The sequence below is a fragment of the Typopeltis vanoorti genome, chromosome 3 (assembly GCF_054136105.1).
Source record: "Typopeltis vanoorti isolate ZY-2024b chromosome 3, IOZ_Tvanoo_1.0, whole genome shotgun sequence".
Lineage (NCBI taxonomy): Eukaryota > Metazoa > Arthropoda > Arachnida > Uropygi > Thelyphonidae > Typopeltis > Typopeltis vanoorti.
The window spans coordinates 84529726-84549849 of record NC_143551.1 but is presented as its reverse complement, the minus strand read 5'-3'; the positions used below and the strand labels follow the sequence as shown (position 1 = coordinate 84549849).

General features: G+C 37.9%; 1 protein-coding gene across 3 annotated transcripts in view; it reads right to left on the bottom strand.

Moving 5' to 3' along the window:
* LOC150108341 (dynein regulatory complex subunit 11-like) overlaps window positions 1–20124 on the bottom strand; it is a 455807-nt gene that overhangs the window by 158940 nt on the left and 276743 nt on the right. For all 3 annotated transcript variants that reach the window (XM_090390703.1, XM_090390704.1, XM_090390705.1), the window contains exon 11: window positions 9428–9576. In XM_090390703.1, coding sequence (XP_090246829.1) covers window positions 9428–9576 — 149 coding nt within the window. The remainder of the gene's footprint in view (window positions 1–9427; window positions 9577–20124) is intronic.

The window sequence follows — 20124 nt, the reverse complement described above, 5'->3', positions numbered from 1 at the left end:
AGGTATGGGAATGCTAGAAGAGAGAATAGCAGTAGAGGAGAGGGAATGAGAGAGACCTATGGGAATGAAAGAAGAGGAGAGAATGGAAACAATAGGAGAGAGGGAATGGTAAGAGGTATAATGCATGGCGACTCAATGATCCGTGGTGTTCAAGATAGGATGCGTGAGGAATGTTTGCCAGGAGGAACAATAGAAAGGGTGGCTATGGCACTTAAGAGAGGTGAAAGGGTGGATGAGATGATTGTGATGGTAGGAACAAATGACTTGAGTGGTAATGTAAGTCGGGCAGTGAGAGATATGAGATTTTTGCCTGAGGCTGTATGGAAGAAGACAGAAAGAGGAAAAATAGTGTGTGTTGCCTAAGTATGATAATGACGAGCTGGGCAGAAGAGCAGTAATATTGAATGACATAATAACTAGAATATGTGACAAGAGAGGACTGGTATAAGTGGATGCTTGGAGTGCGTTTGAGGAAAGTGAGGAATTTTATGCAAGAGACTGCTTACATTTGAATGAGGAAGGACATAGACATCTGGAGAGATTGCTGTTCTGAACGAGTCAGTGTGTCCCAAGGAGGATGATAGCAGGGGTGGCCTCTTGTGGGAATGGATACTTGAGAGAAGGAACATGACATAAGGTAACAATGATCCCAGTGGAGTCTAGAGGGGATAATGCTGGGTATAGAAACAATGGCATTTATATGCTTTATACTAATGCCAGGAGTATCCAGAATAAGGGAGAGGTATTGGTGGTGCAGATAGAATCAGCCTAGCCAAAAATTATTAAGATCACTGAGACGTGGTTGAAAGAAGAGGATATAATAACAGGAATAGAAGACACTGGGTACAGCATTTTTCAGCAGGATAGGAGGGGAAAGCATGATGTGGGGTACTGCTCATGATAAGTGACGACCTATGTCCTCTAAGAGTGGAGGATTTGGAAGGCAGTGAGATTTTGAGAGCATATGGTGTGAAGTAGAGGTGGGATATTTAGTGGGGTGTTGCTACAGACCCAGGAGCACAGAGGATTGGGACCAGGAGATGTTTAGACAGTTAAGTTTGGCAAGTGCAAGAAGAATGATTGTTATGGGATATTTTAACTACAGTAGTATAAATTGGAGACAGGAAGATGCAGTAGCAATAGGGGAATGGAACTTCTAGAATTCTTGAGGGACAAATGTCTTAGGCAACATGTAACAGAGGGAACAAGAGGTTCAAGGGTTTTCGATTTGGATATAGCATCAGAAGAGTTGATAATAACTGAGATGACATCTCTCCCACTAGTTGGAGAGAGTGACCATATGGTTTTGACTTGGAAAATAAATAGACATGCAGGAGTATCAAAGAGACGGGAACTTATTTGGAATTATAAAGCAGGTGATTATAATAGTCTTAGATGTCAACTTCGGGAGGTTTCATGGAGGGAGGAATTGAAAGGCCGGGATATCATTAGTGCATGGGAAATTGTGAAAGGATATTTGTTAGCAGCAATGGTAAGTTGTATACTACGAGTGAAGAAGAAGACACAATTTGGAGTAAAGTGGATGACAAACAATATTAAACAGGAATTGCATGTGAAAAAGAGGCTATGGAAGAGATATAAGGAGACAGGTGAAGACAAGATGCATGAAGACTATAAGACACAGGCCAGAAGAGTAACTAGTATTGTATGGAAGACGAAACTGGAATATGGGAGGAGATTAACCCTAAGATCCAAAGAAAATCCTGGGGAATTTTTTAGATATGTGGCCATTAGGAGGAGAAATGACTGTGGAAGAATGATATTGTGGGATAAAAATGGGAATAGAGTGACTGATGCAGAGGACATAGTAGAATTGTTCAATGATTACGTTATTGGAGTATTTCATCCTGGAGGAGTCAGTTTTAGTGCTAGAGGGATAGGGCAGGTTCAAGGTAGAGGTACAGGAGGAGAGTGTGTTTCAGAGACAGTACTCTGGATGTCAGTAAAGCTGTGGGACTGGATGGTATTTCACCACTAGTTTTGAGAGAATGTGCTAGGGAACTGACAGTGCCTTTGCCTATCTTTTCAATGAAAGTCTGGCTACTGGAAAGGTGCCCATGAAATGGAAGGAAGGTAAGATAGTGCCATTGCATACTGGCAGTAGCAGACTGGAAGTGTCTAATTATAGACCAGTTTGTGTGTCATCAGTAGTTAGTAAGATCTTGGAGAAAGTAGTGAAGGACAGTATACAGCATTGGGCAGATGAGGGTAATGTGATCTGTGAGAGTCAACATGGATTTGTGAAAGGGCACTTTTGTTTTAGCAATATGCTAGCCTTTTATAATAAAGTTACAAGAACATTAGATGAGGGAAAGGCATATACTGCAATTTTCTTAGACTTTAAAGGCATTTGACAGGGTGCCACACGATAAGCTGATATTTAAGTTGCAGCACATGGGTCGATGTCAGATTGGTCAACTGGATTCAGAATTGGCTGTGATAGGTATCAGAGAGTTGTGTATGGTGGAGCAGTTTCAATGAGGCAGAGGGTTATAAGAGGGGTCCCACAGGGCTAAGTACTAGGACCTATATTGTTTAACCTTTATATCAATGACATTGCTAGTGGATTGCAAGGGGATATTAGGTTGTTTGCAGATGATGCGAAGCTGGGAAGGATTATTAATAATAGTGCAGATGTGGTAGCCCTGCAAGAGGATTTGAATAAGCTAGATAGATGGGCAAATGAATGGGGTGCCGGTTTAATGCAGCAAAATGTAAGGTCTTGAGGTTTGGAAAACATCAATGGGACGCTGCATACTATATGTGAGGAGTTATACTGGAGGAAGTAGGAAAGATAAGAGATCTGAGGGTTGACGATAGATAGAAACCTGAAATTTAGGGGACATATTGCAAAGGTAGTGAAGGTAACACAGAGGATTGCTGCAATTATGAGAAGGACACTGACCTGCAGAGATAAAAGGGTTATCATTCCGTTGTATAAATCTCTGATCAGACCACACTTAGACTATTGTTCTCAGATTTGGTCCCCAGGATTGGAAGGGGATAAATTAACTGTGGAAAGGGTACAAAGACAGATAACAAAGATGGTTTCAGGACTGTACAATTTTGGTTATGAGGATCGGCTGAGGGAATGTGGACTGCAGAGTTTGGTAGATAGGAGAAGGAGAGGTTATATGATTGAGAATTTTAAACTGTTGAGAGGTGGTTACAGGGTTGACACTGGGGAGTTCTTTTGCTTGGTTGAACAGCGGGAAGTAGTGATGACAAGAGGCCATCCCTGGAAGTTTCGAAAGGAAACTGTGAGCAAGAGGGTGAGGTGTGGTTTCTTTGCATGGAGGGTGGTTGAACCGTGGAATGCATTGCCTGATGGAGTGGTGAGAGCGAGAACAGTCAATGAGTTTAAAGAGTGGTATGATAGATTTTGTGTTTCTTAGGGGGGGGGACCTCCCCTCGATGAGTCTTCACGGACTTTATGTTCTTAGGAAGGACCTCCCACAATGAGTCTTTTGACTCCATGGAAGCCTGAATAATAATAATAATAATAATGAACCTTCCTCTACAACCTTAAAACATGTTCTGGCAATTCCAAACCAATTTCAAGATTCCTCAAGAAATATTACTTGGTGCCTACATTTGTTCCACTCGATAAACTCTCCTTGTGGTTTCCTTCTTCTAAGGATAAACAATCTACCCCTTTCTCTGCTTGGCATCTACCAAATTCCCTGTGATTGCCACCGTTCCTATTTCAGACAAACCGGATATTCTGTGGAAAAAGAAGATTTCAAGAACACCAATCTTACATCATTAATAAGAAATCTGAAAAATCTGGCCTAGCACAATATGAAATTGACACCAACCACAGAATCTTCTAGTCTAAAATATGCTAATTCCATTAATGTTGCCTCAAGTTTGAACACTTATTTAAGGAGATCATCTGCTTCATCATCCTAATATGAATTGAAACAACTGCCTTTCCTTATCAAAAATCTCAGAAAGTCTCATTCATATCAAATATCAATATATATATATATATATATATATATATATATGTATATATATATATATTTTTTTTAATTACTACAGCTCGACTCAACCACCTGTGGTTGAGTCGAGCAACCTCAAGATCTCCTTTTATACCACTGTGTGGCTTGTATTGTGTTTCAAATAATCCATTGTTAATGTTCTACTTTGTACTTAATAGCCATCCTGCAAATGATGATGGCCTGTAAATTTCAGATCAAAATAGATGAAAATTAATGTTTGAATTAAAATACCTGAAAATTACTTTAATCATTTCATTATCCTTGTGTGCATGTGTAACGTCTTACAACAACCACGGTCCATCTTAACTATCCAAACTACACTATGTGTGATTACTTCTACCAACAAGGGTGCTACTTGTGGTTTTGTGCACTCTGATATTTCTTGCCTAAGGATGCCCCATCTTGTTTCCATTTTACAGATCCAGATACTTGTGACCATATTTCAAATTCCCATTCAGTATACAAGCATAATACGGAATTTCTTTCTCTCCAAACACAACCATTTTTCAAACAGGTTGCTAGGACTGTTTGGCATATAATAATGGCTTGAAATCAAAAGTCCAGCTTCATACACAAAGCCCACAGTCACTTGTAAGACAATCATTAAAACGGCTACATATGACTTTGAAAGGACTAAAGGTTGAAAATGCACTGCCTGTGGCAGTAATTCTTTCTAGTCCCTTGCAGATGCTGTATTATAATTTTTTCCCATCTGTGCCTCTTTCTTTTCCAGATTTCGTATTACAACATTGTATTCAAAAGATGTGCTCCTGAACTAAAGCCTGTCGTTATCACCATCTCTACAACATATTATATTCAGTTAGCATATATGCTGCCTTTTTCACTCAAGATGTTATTTTCATCTGTCCACCTTCTAACTCTGTACGAATCATGAATCCAACCTTCAAATACTGTTGCTCTTATTATGGTAGATTTTGCAGAAATTAAGGGGGGGGGGTATAGCATGATGAATGCCAGTTCTGCTGAACAGCATCTGTGGAAATATCTGCAGAAGAGAAACAGCATGAAAACTGACCAGCTGTGAGACAGTAGTTGGAGACTATGTGTGTGTGAGAGAGAGAGAGAGAGGGGGGGGGTCTTCAATTAACCACTGTTCTCATCTGAATAGCATCAAGATTTTTAATAGGCCTTAGGTGTATTACCTGGACTGGAAAAGGAGAATTCCACCATGGACAGTACAAAATCTTAGCTTCAGGCAGGGAGGACAACAAACACCAAGAAGGAGTAGCACTTATATTAAAACCAAAGGCTCAAAACTCTCTATTGTCCTACAATCCTGTCTCATCTAGGATAATTAAAGCAAGATTTAAAACATCAATCAGATCACTAAATATTATTCAAGTATACTCACCAACTTCGACATCATCAGAAGAAGACATTGAGGAGTTTTATATAGATTTGCAAAAAGCAGTACAGCAGACATCAAATCAAGATCTCCTAATTATAATGGGGGACTTAAATGCAAAAGTAGGCAAAGACTGGGATACCTGGCCAAGAGTAATCGGAAAGTTCGAGTATGGAGAAAGCAATGAACGTGATGAAAGACTGCTAAACTTCTGCTCCAATAATAGACTATCAATAACCAACACTCTCTTTAAACATCCAAAATCCCAAAGAAAATGAAGATGGATATCACCAGACAGACAAACCAAAAATATAACAGACTATATTATTGTAAACCAAAGATGGAAATCAAGTATCCTAAACTGCAGATCCTTCTCTGCAGATTATGGATCAGACCATAAGCTAGTATTAGCAAACCTAAGAATAAAGTTAAAATCTGGAAGCACTTTTAGAGTCAAAAGGAGACTGAATGTAAAAAAACTATGAGACAACAATATTCTAAGAAAATATCAACTAGAACTAGATAAAAACCTGAAGGAACTACCAAAACAGAATATAAACATCAAAGAACATTGGTGCAAATTAAAGGAAATAATATTAAATTCGGCAGAAAAAACAATAGGTTACACAGAAAGAGAAAGTAAAAAGGATTGGATCTCGAATGAAGTAAAAAGGTTAAGCTCAAAAGAAAAGCATGAAACTAAAACAAAACTATAACAGAAATGAATATAATAGATTAACCAGAGAAATTAGAAAATTAGTTAAAAGAGACAAGAATAACTGGTTAGAAGAAAAATGTAAAATGGCAGAAAAGCTATCAAAAGAAAATAAACTTCATGGATTATATAAACAAATAGACCAAATTAGTAAGACATGGACAACACAAATTATAATGATCAAAAACAAAGAGGGCCAACTAATTGAAAGTAAAACAAAAAGAATGGCCAGATGGGAAGAATACTTCAAAGATTTGTATAATAAAAACAGCTCCCAGGATATTATGATTCCAGCCACTGAAATGGAAGAGGAAACAAATATCTTTACCAAAGAAATAATAGCACTCAAAACTAGGAAAGCACCTGGCATTGATCAAATACATGGAGAATTCTTAAAAGCAGGAAAGGAACAACTTTTGGAACCATTAAAAATATTATTTGAAAGATCTACAAAAACGAAGCAGTGCCTACTGATTGGACCAAATCAGTCATAACTCCTATATACAAAAAAGGAGATAAAACAGAATGCAATAATTACAGAGGCATTATCCTCCTCAGTATTCCAAGTAAGGTTTTACAAAAGTACTCCAAAAACAAATTAAGCCATATACAGAACTGGCACTAGGAGAAGAACAAGCCAGTTTCAGACCAGGGCGAAGCACAATTGATCAACCTTAAGACAGCTAATAGAAAAGACACTAGACTACAACCAAAGTTGCTACATAAATTTCATAGACTTTAGTCAGGCATTTGATTCAATCCGTAGAAGAGAACTGTGGAAAACTATGAAAGAATTTGGAATTCCCAACAAAATCATAAGAATAATAAAAAATCTATATGAGCAATCTGAAAGTGCAGCACAACTGGAGGACACCGTAACCAACTGGTTCCACACAGAGAGAGCGAAGTAAGACAGGGATGCAATCTGTCACCAGACCAGTTCAATCTTACACTGGAAGAAGCAACCAATAAGGCCTTAAACAATGAAGACTCCAGAATCAAAATATATGGGAAAAATGTGACAAATTTAAAATTTGCAGATGACATTGCATTACTTGCAAGCACAGAAGAAAATCTACAGCAAATTTCTGATAAAATAAAGGAGGAATGTATAAAATCTGGATTAAACATAAATATAGACAAAACAAAAATTATGCAAATAGGAAAAAAGAAGCACCATAAATTTCGACCTCAATAAAGGTCAAAACTAGTCTTGGTAGTGGCCCTTCCCTTAATGCATAACATTAGACATATCCGCAAGGAGATGTGTTTTGCATTATGGGAGATACTGAGATAGGAGTGATAGTATCTTGCTCCACCTTTGCAAGGAGTCGACCTGGTGTTGCACCACCTTATCCCAGTCCTGAAGATACTTTCAGGTGCAAACTTTGTTTGCCCACACTTGGATAAAGGATTAAACTAAATTTATTATATTCTAACCAAGTGGAAAATAAACTTTCAATAAAAGAAGCACCAATCTGAAAATTGAAATTGATAGTAAAAATCTAGAGCAGGTAGAAAAACTTCACCTACCTGGGAGGAGTTATTGAGTACAATGGTGAAATTATAAAAGATATAAACAGACGAATCAGTCAAGCATCCCAAACTTTTGGATGACTTAATGAAATATGGAAGTCAAGAGACATCAAAAAAGTAACAAAAGTAAGAATCTATGAAACAATGGTCCTCCCAATACTCCTCTATGGAAGTGAATGCTGGAATCTCAAAAAGGCTGAAGAGAAAAAATTATTAGTTACTGAAATGGATTGGCTAAGAAGATTACTTGAAGTATTTCTGCTGGACTAACTAAGAAATGAAGACATAAGGAAACAACTAAAACAAGAAATAACAAAAATAGACAAAATCCAAGAAAGAAGACTGCGATGGTTTGGCCAGAATAGAAACAGAAAGACTACCATCCAAAGGCCAGCCCAGAATTAGATGGATAGACAAAATAAAAGAGGACCTGAAAACCAAATCACAACAAGCAACACCAAACTGGACAGAATTGTTTGAACTCTCCCGGGACAGACAGAAGTGGAAAGAGTTCATTTGGCCTCATCATCATCATCCACATAGATGATGGAAGAGAGAAGAAGAAGAAGTGTGTTACCAGAAATATGACGGACAACAGATCCTTTAATCAAGACCACTGCTCATAGAGGACACTGACCTACTACAGGCTTTACAGCCTTTCATACAGAGGAGTTATATCAAAATATGGAAATTAGATGTTAAGTTTAAATGTTGAACATAATAACTCATATAACCATCTGCTTATGATCCTTAAAAGAATCTTGTGGATGATAGAAATTCTGTGCTCTGACAAACTAGAAAGATGTGAAATAGCAACGAATGTTCTGAAAGTGAATTCATAATTCTATAATCTTGATATTTAAGAGAATTATCAATTCACTTTCATTGCGCACAAATATGTGCACAATAATCATATGGATTATTGTGCACATATTTGTTTATAGTAATTATAAGAGCAAGGTGCTGGTTGGGCTATGGAATGAGATAAAGAAAGAAGCTTGTCTTTCACAATAGACAGACATTCTGACAGGTTGCTAATAGGCTTAAATTAAATTGAGAAAGGAAATTTCTTCAAAATTTTGTAATTCTTTCTGATGACAAACTTTTTTCTCCTTTGAAAACTGTAACTTTTTCATAGCATTGTTCAAATTTTCATGACAAATCACTTGGCCATGATAGACTGCTGAGCATTACATATTAAGGGGAAGAAGATGAAATGAAATTTAAATGCAAAATATAATTTCTTATTTTGTTGATAATGTTCTCTGAATGTTCAATACTTGTTTAATTTGTAATAAACAAGCATTATTTGTACTCTTGGTATTAACCACCAAGAGCTACAATATGTAAGTTATTTGCTGCTTTGTATATTACTTTTAATCCATTTAAATTTAAATGATAACTTTAACAAGATGATGGAAAGTGGCTAGAGAGTAGAATGCATTATCTGAGAGTGTAGGAAGGGCAGAAAGAGCAAATCAATTAGCCATGGTTCAATTAGGTTTGTTTTTTGGGACCTCAAATGATGAGCTGTTTGACTCATGGATGTCTAAGTTTAAAAATAACAATGATGATCATGCAGGAGAGACAGTTATAACAGCAGGAGGAATTATATATTCTCATAATAATATTAAGCTGTTTTCATTTTATTTTACTATGGTATAGTGTTTGAAAAGTGAAAACACCATATTAAAATTAAATAAAAATAAAAATAGCTTAATATTCAGTCATTACTCAATGTACAATTATAATAATAACATTATAATATACCATAATGCTACTCACTGTGGTTAGTCTCTCAAGTTCAACTCTCATAAGTTGATCAACTTGAAGACGAATTTCCGCTTCTACTTCAGGATATTTAATGTCAGTTATCAGATCTTCCTCATATTTCTGTTCAGGGTTTTTTGTATGATCCCTCTTCTGCCACACATCTAAAATACACAGTTCTCTGTTGAAACAAATACAGTATCTAATTTAACTTTACAGAATATAGGACGATCTCACTGTTCAAAGTGTTGTCATTTGCTGCTTCATATATAAGTTTTTGTATTCACATATAAATTACATTTTTACTGTTTGTTGGTAGTGCATAATAGAGAAAGGAATCATGGCTGAAACTGATCCTGACTATCTCCATGTTTTCTTTTACACATACACTTCTCATTATACATGGTCTGCAGCTATGATACATTATAATTCTTGTTACTCACTTTACATTTATTATTTTTTGAATTATATGGAGCTCTAGATAATTTTTAATGCTTGTAGAAAGTATTACTCAATGGAGAAGGGTATAAAGTTCAAGAGATTCATATAAGCTGCCAAACAACTTTAGTAGTTTGGAAAGTAGCTCAAGATGAAAGACATACCATTTAGGATTACATAAAGAACTTCAGAAAAAAGAGTGTGAAGGAAAATTAACAAACAGCAGTCTAAGGACTTTGCAATTTAACTTGGAATAATAATATTAGAAGAAAAACTTGCATATTAATGATGTTGAGAAGAGATTTGTATATTAATGGCAGAGTTCTGTCATTAATATACAAATAACTCCCCAGTGATATCCAGCTGTTTGTAGATGATGTTAAGTTGGGAAAAGTGAGAAGGAATTTTTCAGATATGGAATGTCTGCAATATTATTGGGAACAGATTGATGATGTGTACAATGATATGCTGGCCCCACCAGCTTACCCACTCTCCAACCAACAGGCTGACAGTTTTGAGTCCTGCCATATGCTTCAATGACTGTCAATATGTTTAGTTGGGAGATAAATTTCATCATCTAGTGTTAGGCCACTGTCTTGCTTGCTGGAGAGAGTTCCATGTTTGGTCTCTAGAGCAAAGTTTCTGGTTATGTAATAAAAAAAAAGGGAATAAATATATAAAAAAAAGAATCATCATCATCACCATGACATTCCTGATCTTGTCATTTTGCAAAAAACATTTGTTTTATAATAATAATAATAATTATTATTATTATTATCATCTGACCTACATGGAGTCAGAGACTCATCATGGGAGATACACATAATCATACCTCCCGTGATGCTCATCCAACTATGCCTTAAAGTGATTCAATGTGCCTACATTCACAACACACTCAGGCAATGTATTCCACTCTCCATGCAAAGAACCATCTCCTCACTCCTCTGCTCACACCTTCTTTATACAATTTCCAGCAATGGTCTCTTGTTCTACTCCCTCCTCCCATTCTATGAAAAATCTCCTCTATGTCAACCTGATAACAACCCCTGACTAGCTTATATGATTCAATCATATCCTCCTCCTATTAACGAGGCTTTGTAATATTTATATTCTCTTAGTCTGTCCTCATACTCCACATTCCAAAGATCACTGACCAATTTTGTAAACCTTACCTGGATCGTTTCCAACATATCCTGTTCAGTATGAAAACCCAGTGACCAAATATGTGCACAATAATCCATATGAGGCCTGATCAAGGCCTTACAATGGCATCATAACCTCTGTATTTCTGCATGTCAGGGTCCTCAGCATCATTATCATTATCCGATGTGATGTCTTCACAACTTGCGAAATGTGGTTCCTGAATTTCAGGTCCTTGTCCACCATTACTCCTAGATCTCTCATTTCCTCTACTTCCGTTAATGTTTCCCCACCAAGTGTGTATACACTTTGCATCCCATCATTGCTTACCAAATCTCAAAACTTTACACTTTGCAACACTGACTGACAGTTCCACTTACCTGCCCAATCATGCAATCTATTCAAGTCCTCTTGTAAGGCAATAACATCTGCTTGACTCTGCATTGCTCTCCCCAGTTTTGCATCATCTGCAAACAGCTGGATATCACTAGTTAAACCCAACCCAATATCATTAACATACAAATTGAACAACTATGGCCCAAAAACTGACCCCTGCAACGCACCACTGGTGACCTTTCTCTTTTGAGATACTGCATCCCCATATGCCCCTTTCAGATACCCATCAGACAGCCAGTCACTAATTCAACTCAGAAGTCTGTTATCCAATCCCATTTGTTTCAATTTATTTAGGTTTATCATGTGGCAGTCTATCAGAAGCTTTTGCGAAGTCCAAGTATACCACTGTATATGCAATTCCCCTGTCCAAGGTATTTTTCACCTTGTTATAGAACATAAGTAAGTCAGTAAAACATGATCTCCCCTTTAACAAACCCCATGCTGATAACCACAGAGAATACTGCTGTTATTAACCCATTTCTGTATCCTACTTCTCACCAATCTCTCCAGTACTGTCACCACAACTCCAGATATACAGATTGGCCTATAATTTGAAATGACAGCTCAGTCACTACCTTTATGCTTTGGAACAATTTTGCCCTCCTTCCACGTCCTTGACACCTGTGCTGTTGCAAGACTGTTATTAAACAGGCATACCAATACTACTGCCAATTCCTCGGAACATTCTCTTAAGATGTGTGGTGATATGTTGTCAAATCTTATTGCTTTAGCATAACCCTCAAATACCTCCTGTTCTCTCACAATTAAACTATTCTCTCCTATGTCCTCTACACTTAAGTTCCTCATGATTCCACTCTGATCAGGATGAAACACCCTTATAAATTGATTACTGAATACCTCAACAATGTCTTCTGCAGTAGTTACCATTCTACCACTTTCATCCATTAACATCATCTTACCATGATCATTCTTCCTTCTACTTGCCACATATTTAAAAATCTCTCTTGAGTTTTTCTTCACGTGAGTTGCCAATTTCTGCTCTTAGTGCACTTTTGTTTGCCTTACTAACTGAGTCACTCTCCTTGTTCTTTATACTCTTCATGTAACTAATTATTACCATTATTCATCTTGTAGTGTCTCCAAAGTAAGTTCTTCCAGTTTTCATGCTTAAGCTCCTAATTCATCAAGTTTACACCCACTTTAATCATCCTTTTGGCCTTTGGAATACATTCACATATTGATACTGTTACGCATTTCTTTGTCAGTTCCCAGCAGCATTTATTTCCTTTCCGGTCAACTCCTCATTCCATGATATAGCTCTAAGCTGTCTTCTAAGCTTGTCATAATCACCAGACTTATATATATATATCCTTTCCTCACAAAAAGTCTGCATACGGCTATCCAAAACCCAGGTGATCCACTTCATGATCACGTTCACCAACTGGAGGAAAGTGTGAAACCCCTGTCACAATTACATCCTCTGATGAAATGATCATATCTAAAACTTTTGCGTGCCCACCTTTACATGCTGCCTGAGATAGTTATCTCGCAAGAACTCCTAAAATTCATTTCCTTATACCCAAATGCTTTTTGCTAACCTTTTCTCTCCCATTCTGTTTAAGTGACCACATTACATCCGATTAAGCTCTGCTAACACATTCATGAATAACAACAATGTCAAGTTCATTCATATCCTAATTTTTAATATGACAATGCCAGGCGATGCCATTTGTTCACTCTCCTAACTTTTAATTATTTTCTCTCTTCATTACATATACATTTATTCAGTACATATACATTGACTTCCTAGCATATCAGCTTTGCTAATTCTGCTGTATATTTCTATATCTAATTTGCCTTCTTCACTAAAATTTGTGCCTATACAGATGAAATGTTTTATTTATTCTATAGTTTCTCCATTGAGGACATAGTTGATGCTTTCAACATTTCTGACCATCCTCTTTTTCTTTGCCTTTTTATTACTGATTTTCATAACAAACTTATGCAGCAGTTATTTCATTTTGTTAGAGAATCCTGCAGACTTCTCCTGTTTTATTTATTACTATTACAGGCAACTCCAGGGAGTCCTTACTCATCAACAGAGGCACTTAAAACATCACGTCAAGAACTATCCAACATTTGCACAATATCTATCATACTTTGCTTTGAACTCATTTATTTACAGCCAAGGCACTCAAGACAGATGCTGACAACCTATTCCACTCATTCCCTACTCTCCAAGCAAAAGACTTAGTTCTAACACCCTTGCTAACTACACTCTTACTCAGTTTCCATGGATGGCCCTAGTTTTACCACCAACATAACTGTTCTGCAAACTTTCCTCTAAATTAATCATGTAAAAATCCCTCAGTAATGTGCATGTCTCAATCATATCACCCCTTTCCCACCTATCAACCAGTTTCTATAACCCACAAATCTTCAACTTGTTCTCGTAAGGTTCATTTCATATCCTCTTCACTTCTTCTTCCTCCTCCTCATCACCAAGAAACCACCACTCAGATCTGTATGCAGTAGTAGTCAAGATGGGATCTTATCAAGGCTTGATAAAGAGGAACAATAACCTGCTTGTCTCTGCTCATCAAGTTAATCTTCAACAACCAAGTGATCCCGATTCTAGTAGCAAGGCTTATACGTTGGTCAGACATAACTGGTGATTAGTTTACGGAATTAACAACGCATATAAAGTATATTAATTAAAGGTAACTTTAATGAATAACTTCTATATTTCGGCAACGTCACATTGCCATCTTCAGGAACATAAAGATATGGTATGTGCACGCAGGCACTAACACAAAGCAAATGAGGAAGAAAGCAAGAAACTAATATTGTTCCTAAAGTCCTAATGGTGCCCTCTGGCAGGCTAATTTGGTAGTCTTGGCAGTTGGGCTGAAGTTCTCATAATGTAAGTCTCCCAAATTTGGGGTAGTTTCATGCACCCAAATTTGTTGAGGTTAGGAAATGTTTTTTAGAGCTGCTGAAGATTCTTTGAATAATCTTTCGTATTTAAACTTGCTGCAATGAATTATTTTTGTTTTCTTCCAACGAATTTTATGGTGGGTATCTAAGGCATGGTCTGCCAGCCCAGAGCGGCTGTACTGGTGGAACCGGATGTAGTCTTGGTGTTCTGAAATCCTGATATTTGTTGTTCTGCCTGTTTGGCCAAAGTAGGACAATTTGCAGCTGCAAGGGACCTGGTGTACACCAGGTAGGTCTAGGGGAAGTGGTTGGTCTTTGGTAGAGCGATAAGGGATGCCAACTTTTTATATGGTCTGTAACAGGAAGTAAGGTCATATTTTTTGAGGATATTGGTTATTTTCTCAGAGGTGCCCTGGATGTAGGGGATGGTGATAGACTTGGTGTAATCTTTATTGTGGAGGGGGGGAGGAGAGTTGTGGTTTACTGGTTTTAGTATTTTTTGGATTTTTTTGGGGTTATAGCCATTGGCTAAGAAAGTGTTGAGGATGTGGTTTAGTTCAGTAGTTAGGGCCTTGTCATCTGAGCAGATTAATTTTGCCCTGTTATATAGTGTTTTTATAACCCCATATTGTTGTGGGGGGGGGGACTGCTGGTGAATGTATCTGCCAGTATGGGTGGGTTTTCTGTGAACAGAGAAAACCAAAGATCCATCAAGCTGGCGGGTGATTAAAGTGTCTAGGAAGGGGAGGGTATTGTTTTCCTCTTTTTCTAAGGTGAACTGGACTCTGGGGTGTTGGTTGTTTAAGTGTGTTAGGAAGGAGTGGAGTGTGTCTGAGCCATGTGGCCAAATAGCAAACACATCGTCCACATAACGAAGCCAAATAGTGGGTTTTTGTGGGGCGGAGTTTAAGGCTTTCTCTTCAAATGTCTCCATAAAGAAATTGGCCAAGGGTGGGGAAAGCGGTGAACCCATGGCTGTACCCTCTATCTGTTTGTAGAACTTTCCTTGCCAAACAAAATAGCCCGAGTTCATTGTGAACTGAAATAGGGCTGAGATATCGGGAGGAAGCTTGGCTTGGATGAGCTCTAGGATTTCTTTGAGTGGGACATTAGTGAATAGGGAGGAGACGTCAAAACTGACCATTATGTCAGCGTGTTGGAGTGTGAGGTTTTCTATACTGGCTTTAAAGTGGGCTGAGTTTTTTATGTTGCTTCAGGCTTTAAAACTGCCGACGAGAGGTTGACTACGGTGTTGAGTGGTGGCTGTGGTAAGGAGGTAGAATTCTTTGTCAGGTTTTCGTATTTTTTCGAATTCTTTTTTTGTCGATGTGCACGAGACGTCATGAAGTATCGACCATAGATCACGGCCGAGTGTATCCAAAAGCTCTTCCTCTAGCGCCCGAAAGGTTTTGTTTTCGTCGGCCAGGAGAACTTGCATCGCGGTAATTTGTTCTCTTAACAGGGTGAAGCTAGTGCGATTATAAATGCGCAGAGCTTTCTCGGAAGTAAAACGGTGCTTCAATTTAACACAATTAGGGATCACTTTGTTATCCCGGCAGCGTTTTAGGAACGTCAGACGATTTATTTGCCTCGATATTTTCAACCTCAATTTGCCGTATTGACGGGCCTTTCGTGCGATGGCATCTCTGTGGATGATCACGATTCTAGTAGCAAGGCTTATACGTTGGTCAGACATAACTGGTGATTAGTTTACGGAATTAACAACGCATATAAAGTATATTTCTTGCTTTCTTCCTCATTTGCTTTGTGTTAGTGCCTGTGTGCACATACCATATCTTTATGTTCCTGAAGATGGCAATGTGATGTTGCCGAAATATAGAAGTTATTCATTAAAGTTACCTTTAATTAATATACTTTATATGCGTTGTTAATTCCGTAAACTAATCACCTGTTAACCAAGTGATCCAATGAACTGCTTTAGTCACTTTTGCTATGTGCCCACTAAATTTTAACTTCATATCCACTAACATTCCCAAGTCTCCGACTTCATCAATTTCTTGAAATACAGTTCCACCAATATGATATAGAGATGGTAATCTTTTCACCTAAAATGCATAACTTTACACTTTGCCACATTAAACTGATCATTCATTCTCCTTTGCCCAGTCTGCCAATCTATCCAAATCTACTTACCACATATCTAAAAAACTCTTTAGGATTTTCCTCCACTTGATTTGTCAATTTCTGCTCTTACTGCAAAATTTTGACATCATCTGTATTAACTATTGCTCTACCCAACTTTGCATCATCTCCAAATAATTGACCAGTTCCTCTCAGATCCTTTCCTATATCGTTAATGAAGAAATTAAACAGTAGCAGTCCAAGAACCCTATGGCATGCCACTAGTCACACTTCTTTTGGACTCTACTCCTTCATAAACTACTTTCTGATATCTCTCCAGCAACCACCCTCCTATCCATCCCCATGTGCTGCAGTTTACTGATTAGAATTTCATTTGGTATTCTGTCAAAGGCCTTTGCAAAGTCCACTAGTATCACTTCAAACTCACTACCTTTATCCAACTCAGCTGTCATTGTATTATAAAATGTGTGCAAATAACTGAGGCATGCCCTACCCTCCACAAAACCATGCTCCCCCCCTCCCCCCTCCATGCAGTATCTCATTTCCATCTATCCATTCCTGTATTTTGCTCTTGACCAACTTCTCTTTAGCAATTAACCCTTTAGCAATTTGAATGTCTTTCCGCCTATCAATCAATTTCTGCAACCCACAAATCTTCAACCTGTTCTCATAAGGTTCATTCCATAGACCTGCTATCATCTTGGTCACTTGCCTCTGGATCTTCTCCACCTCCTCCCCATCAAGAAGAAACCTAGGTGACCAAATCTGGGCACAGTAATCGAGATGAGATCTTATCAAGGCTCGGTAAAGAGGAACAATAACTTGCTTGTCTCTGCTCATCAAAGTATTTTTCAGCAACCAAGTGATTTGATGAGCTGATTTAGCCACTTTTGCAATGTGTAACTTCATCTCCCTATCCACCAACACTCCCAAGTCCCTGGCCTCATCAATCTCCTGGAGTACAGTTCCACCAATGTTATATACTGCTGCTAATCTTTTCACCCCACAATGCATAACCTTACATTTTGTCACATTAAATTGACATCCATTCTCTTTAGCCCAGAATGCCATTCTATCCGAATCATCCTGCAAGATTTTGACATCTTCTGCATTCACTATTGCCCTACCCAACTTTGCATCATCAGGGAACAAATGAACTGTTTCTCTTAGATCCTTCCCTATATCGTTAATGAACAAATTAAACAGCAGTGGTCCAAGAACAGAACCCTGAGGCACACCACTAGTCACAGACTCATTTTCTTTACTTCCAGTTGCTATCAATCATTCTAGTCTATATTGCCATAATTAAAATCACCCATAATGATTACCCTTTTCTTATTTGGCTAATTTGATTATATATTTCATTTGCACAGACATTTCCTGGTCTATAACAAACATTCAACCAAGTATTTGATTCCATTCACTCTATCTCACACCATACTGCCTCAAAACCACTGGCACTATTTCCCTCTTGCATCTCTACTTTGTATGGACATAACTCTTTCTCTATCATCAATAGCACTCCCCTCCCTTTTTACCCTTTCTATCCTCACGAAACACATCATACCCTTCCATTTCTATTCCTGTCAGGATGTCGTCCTCTTCCAACCATGTCTCACTTATTCCGACAATCTTTGGGTGAACAGACGCAATTAATGCAACCATTTCATCTGCCTCGTTTCTTATACTTCTAGCATTTGTATACAAACACAACAGCTCATTTCTGGATCTACAGATAGTTCCAATGATACCACCCACTTGATGTGATCTCTCAATGCTCGATTGGGGCCATTTCCCTTTCTGCTTATTCATTTTTAAATTATCTTCAATTCAAACTGTTTCCTCTTGATCCCACTTCATCCCATTACTTTCTACATATGCTCTCACCTCCTCTTAGAGCATCCGCCTTTCTCATGCTGTGTACCCCCCTGTCCACCCTGAGCCTCCCCGTTTTCCTGTTCCTCTTGCACACCCATTCTCACATTTTCTATACTCATACCACTCACTTCCTCATTTATAACCACCTCTTCAATCTCTCCTAACTTACTCTCCTGCTCTTCCACATCACTTCCCACTTGATCTGATTTATTCTCTCTCACTCTACTCACTTTTCTACCTTCCAGCAGCAGTCTCTCCAAGCAACTCACACCATAACCACTCAAATGCAGCTCACTAAGTCCCTCAAACTCATTCCACACATTAACAAACTGCACTCCCATCTCCTCACACATTTCAGCCAGCTCCTAAAATGTGTGAGGAGATGTGACACTCTCACCACAGTCATACCTAGGCAACATGCTGACCACCCTTCCTGTCACACTATTCCCTTTTATCCTTCTAAGTAGTCTCCTGATATCCATTCTGACGCTCTCTTTGTCCTCTGTCAAATCATTCGTACCAATTAAAACCATTAACTCCTTTGCTCGCTCCTTCCTCATATCCAATGCCTCAATCACTCTACTCATTTTACCACCTGGAAAACATAGCTTATGCATCTTATCATCCAGCACACCTTTAATAATGGAGTCACCATACAACGCCACTCGCTCATCTTTTGTTATCTCTTTCTTGCCATCATGATTTGTTTTAATATTTTTTACCCGAATTTTCTTAATTTCATTCTGCATCCATTTTATCTCTTTCCTCATGCAATCCAATTCAACTTCCGAATCTCGCGTCACATTCTCTCTATCATTCAATCGTCCTAATTTTCTATCTCTCGACCACCTCCTCTCACTTTCACTATCATTCATCCTTCTGTGCTTCCATACTTTCGGTCCAACATGTGTCCAACTTTCACTGTCATTCATTTTTTCAATTTTTTCCACTTTCGATTCCTTCATCATGTTGTTTCCAGTTTCATTCATTCTCTCAATTTCGTTTCCTTCCACCACTCCCGCCACTTTCAATTTCTGCATCACGCTGTTTCCAGTTTCATTCGTTCTCTCAATTTCATTTCCTTCCACCACTCTTGCCTCACTTTCGTCCTTTTTAACATCCATTATGGATTTTATATTATTCGTGTTCTTTTTTACTGATTTTTTAACATTCTTTTGTATCTCTTTCACACTATCCTTCTCTTTCTCTTTTGAATGTGCACTTCTTTTCCCAGCGACATTCTCGCTACTTACACTTTCTGTCATCAATTTCATATTTGCATTCATCAATTCCTCATTCAGGTCACACTTCGTGCACACACCCTCCTTCTATCTGCCCTAAACATTCACAAATCATTTATGTAATTGAAAGAATACATATAGCACACCTCACACTTAACGACTGAAGTCTAAATTAAAATCATGGAATGACAAAGCCGCTGCCATGTTTTTTGCCGGTACTGCTCTAAGGTCTAATGATAACGAATTCATAATTATTTCTGTAATTATGCTATAAAACTCTGTAGTACAACAATCACACCAAAAACCACAATAATACACCATCAAATCAAAGAAAACAATCAACAAATCAACAAAAATCACAGATCTTTCAGGAGCTTTCTAAAAGCACGTTATTTCACCAGATAGCCTGTTATTACAACACCTTTCTTATGGAAGGGGCATATGATGCTTAGATTCCATTCATCTGGAATTGTTTTATTAATGTTTTTAAATAGCTGCCTCCACTTCTGCATCTGTTGATACTGGCTCAACTGCTTCTAGATCTTGGCTCTCTTCCATGTCATCTAATTGACCAGATATATTTAAATTCAATAGTTCATCAAAATGCTCTGCCCATCT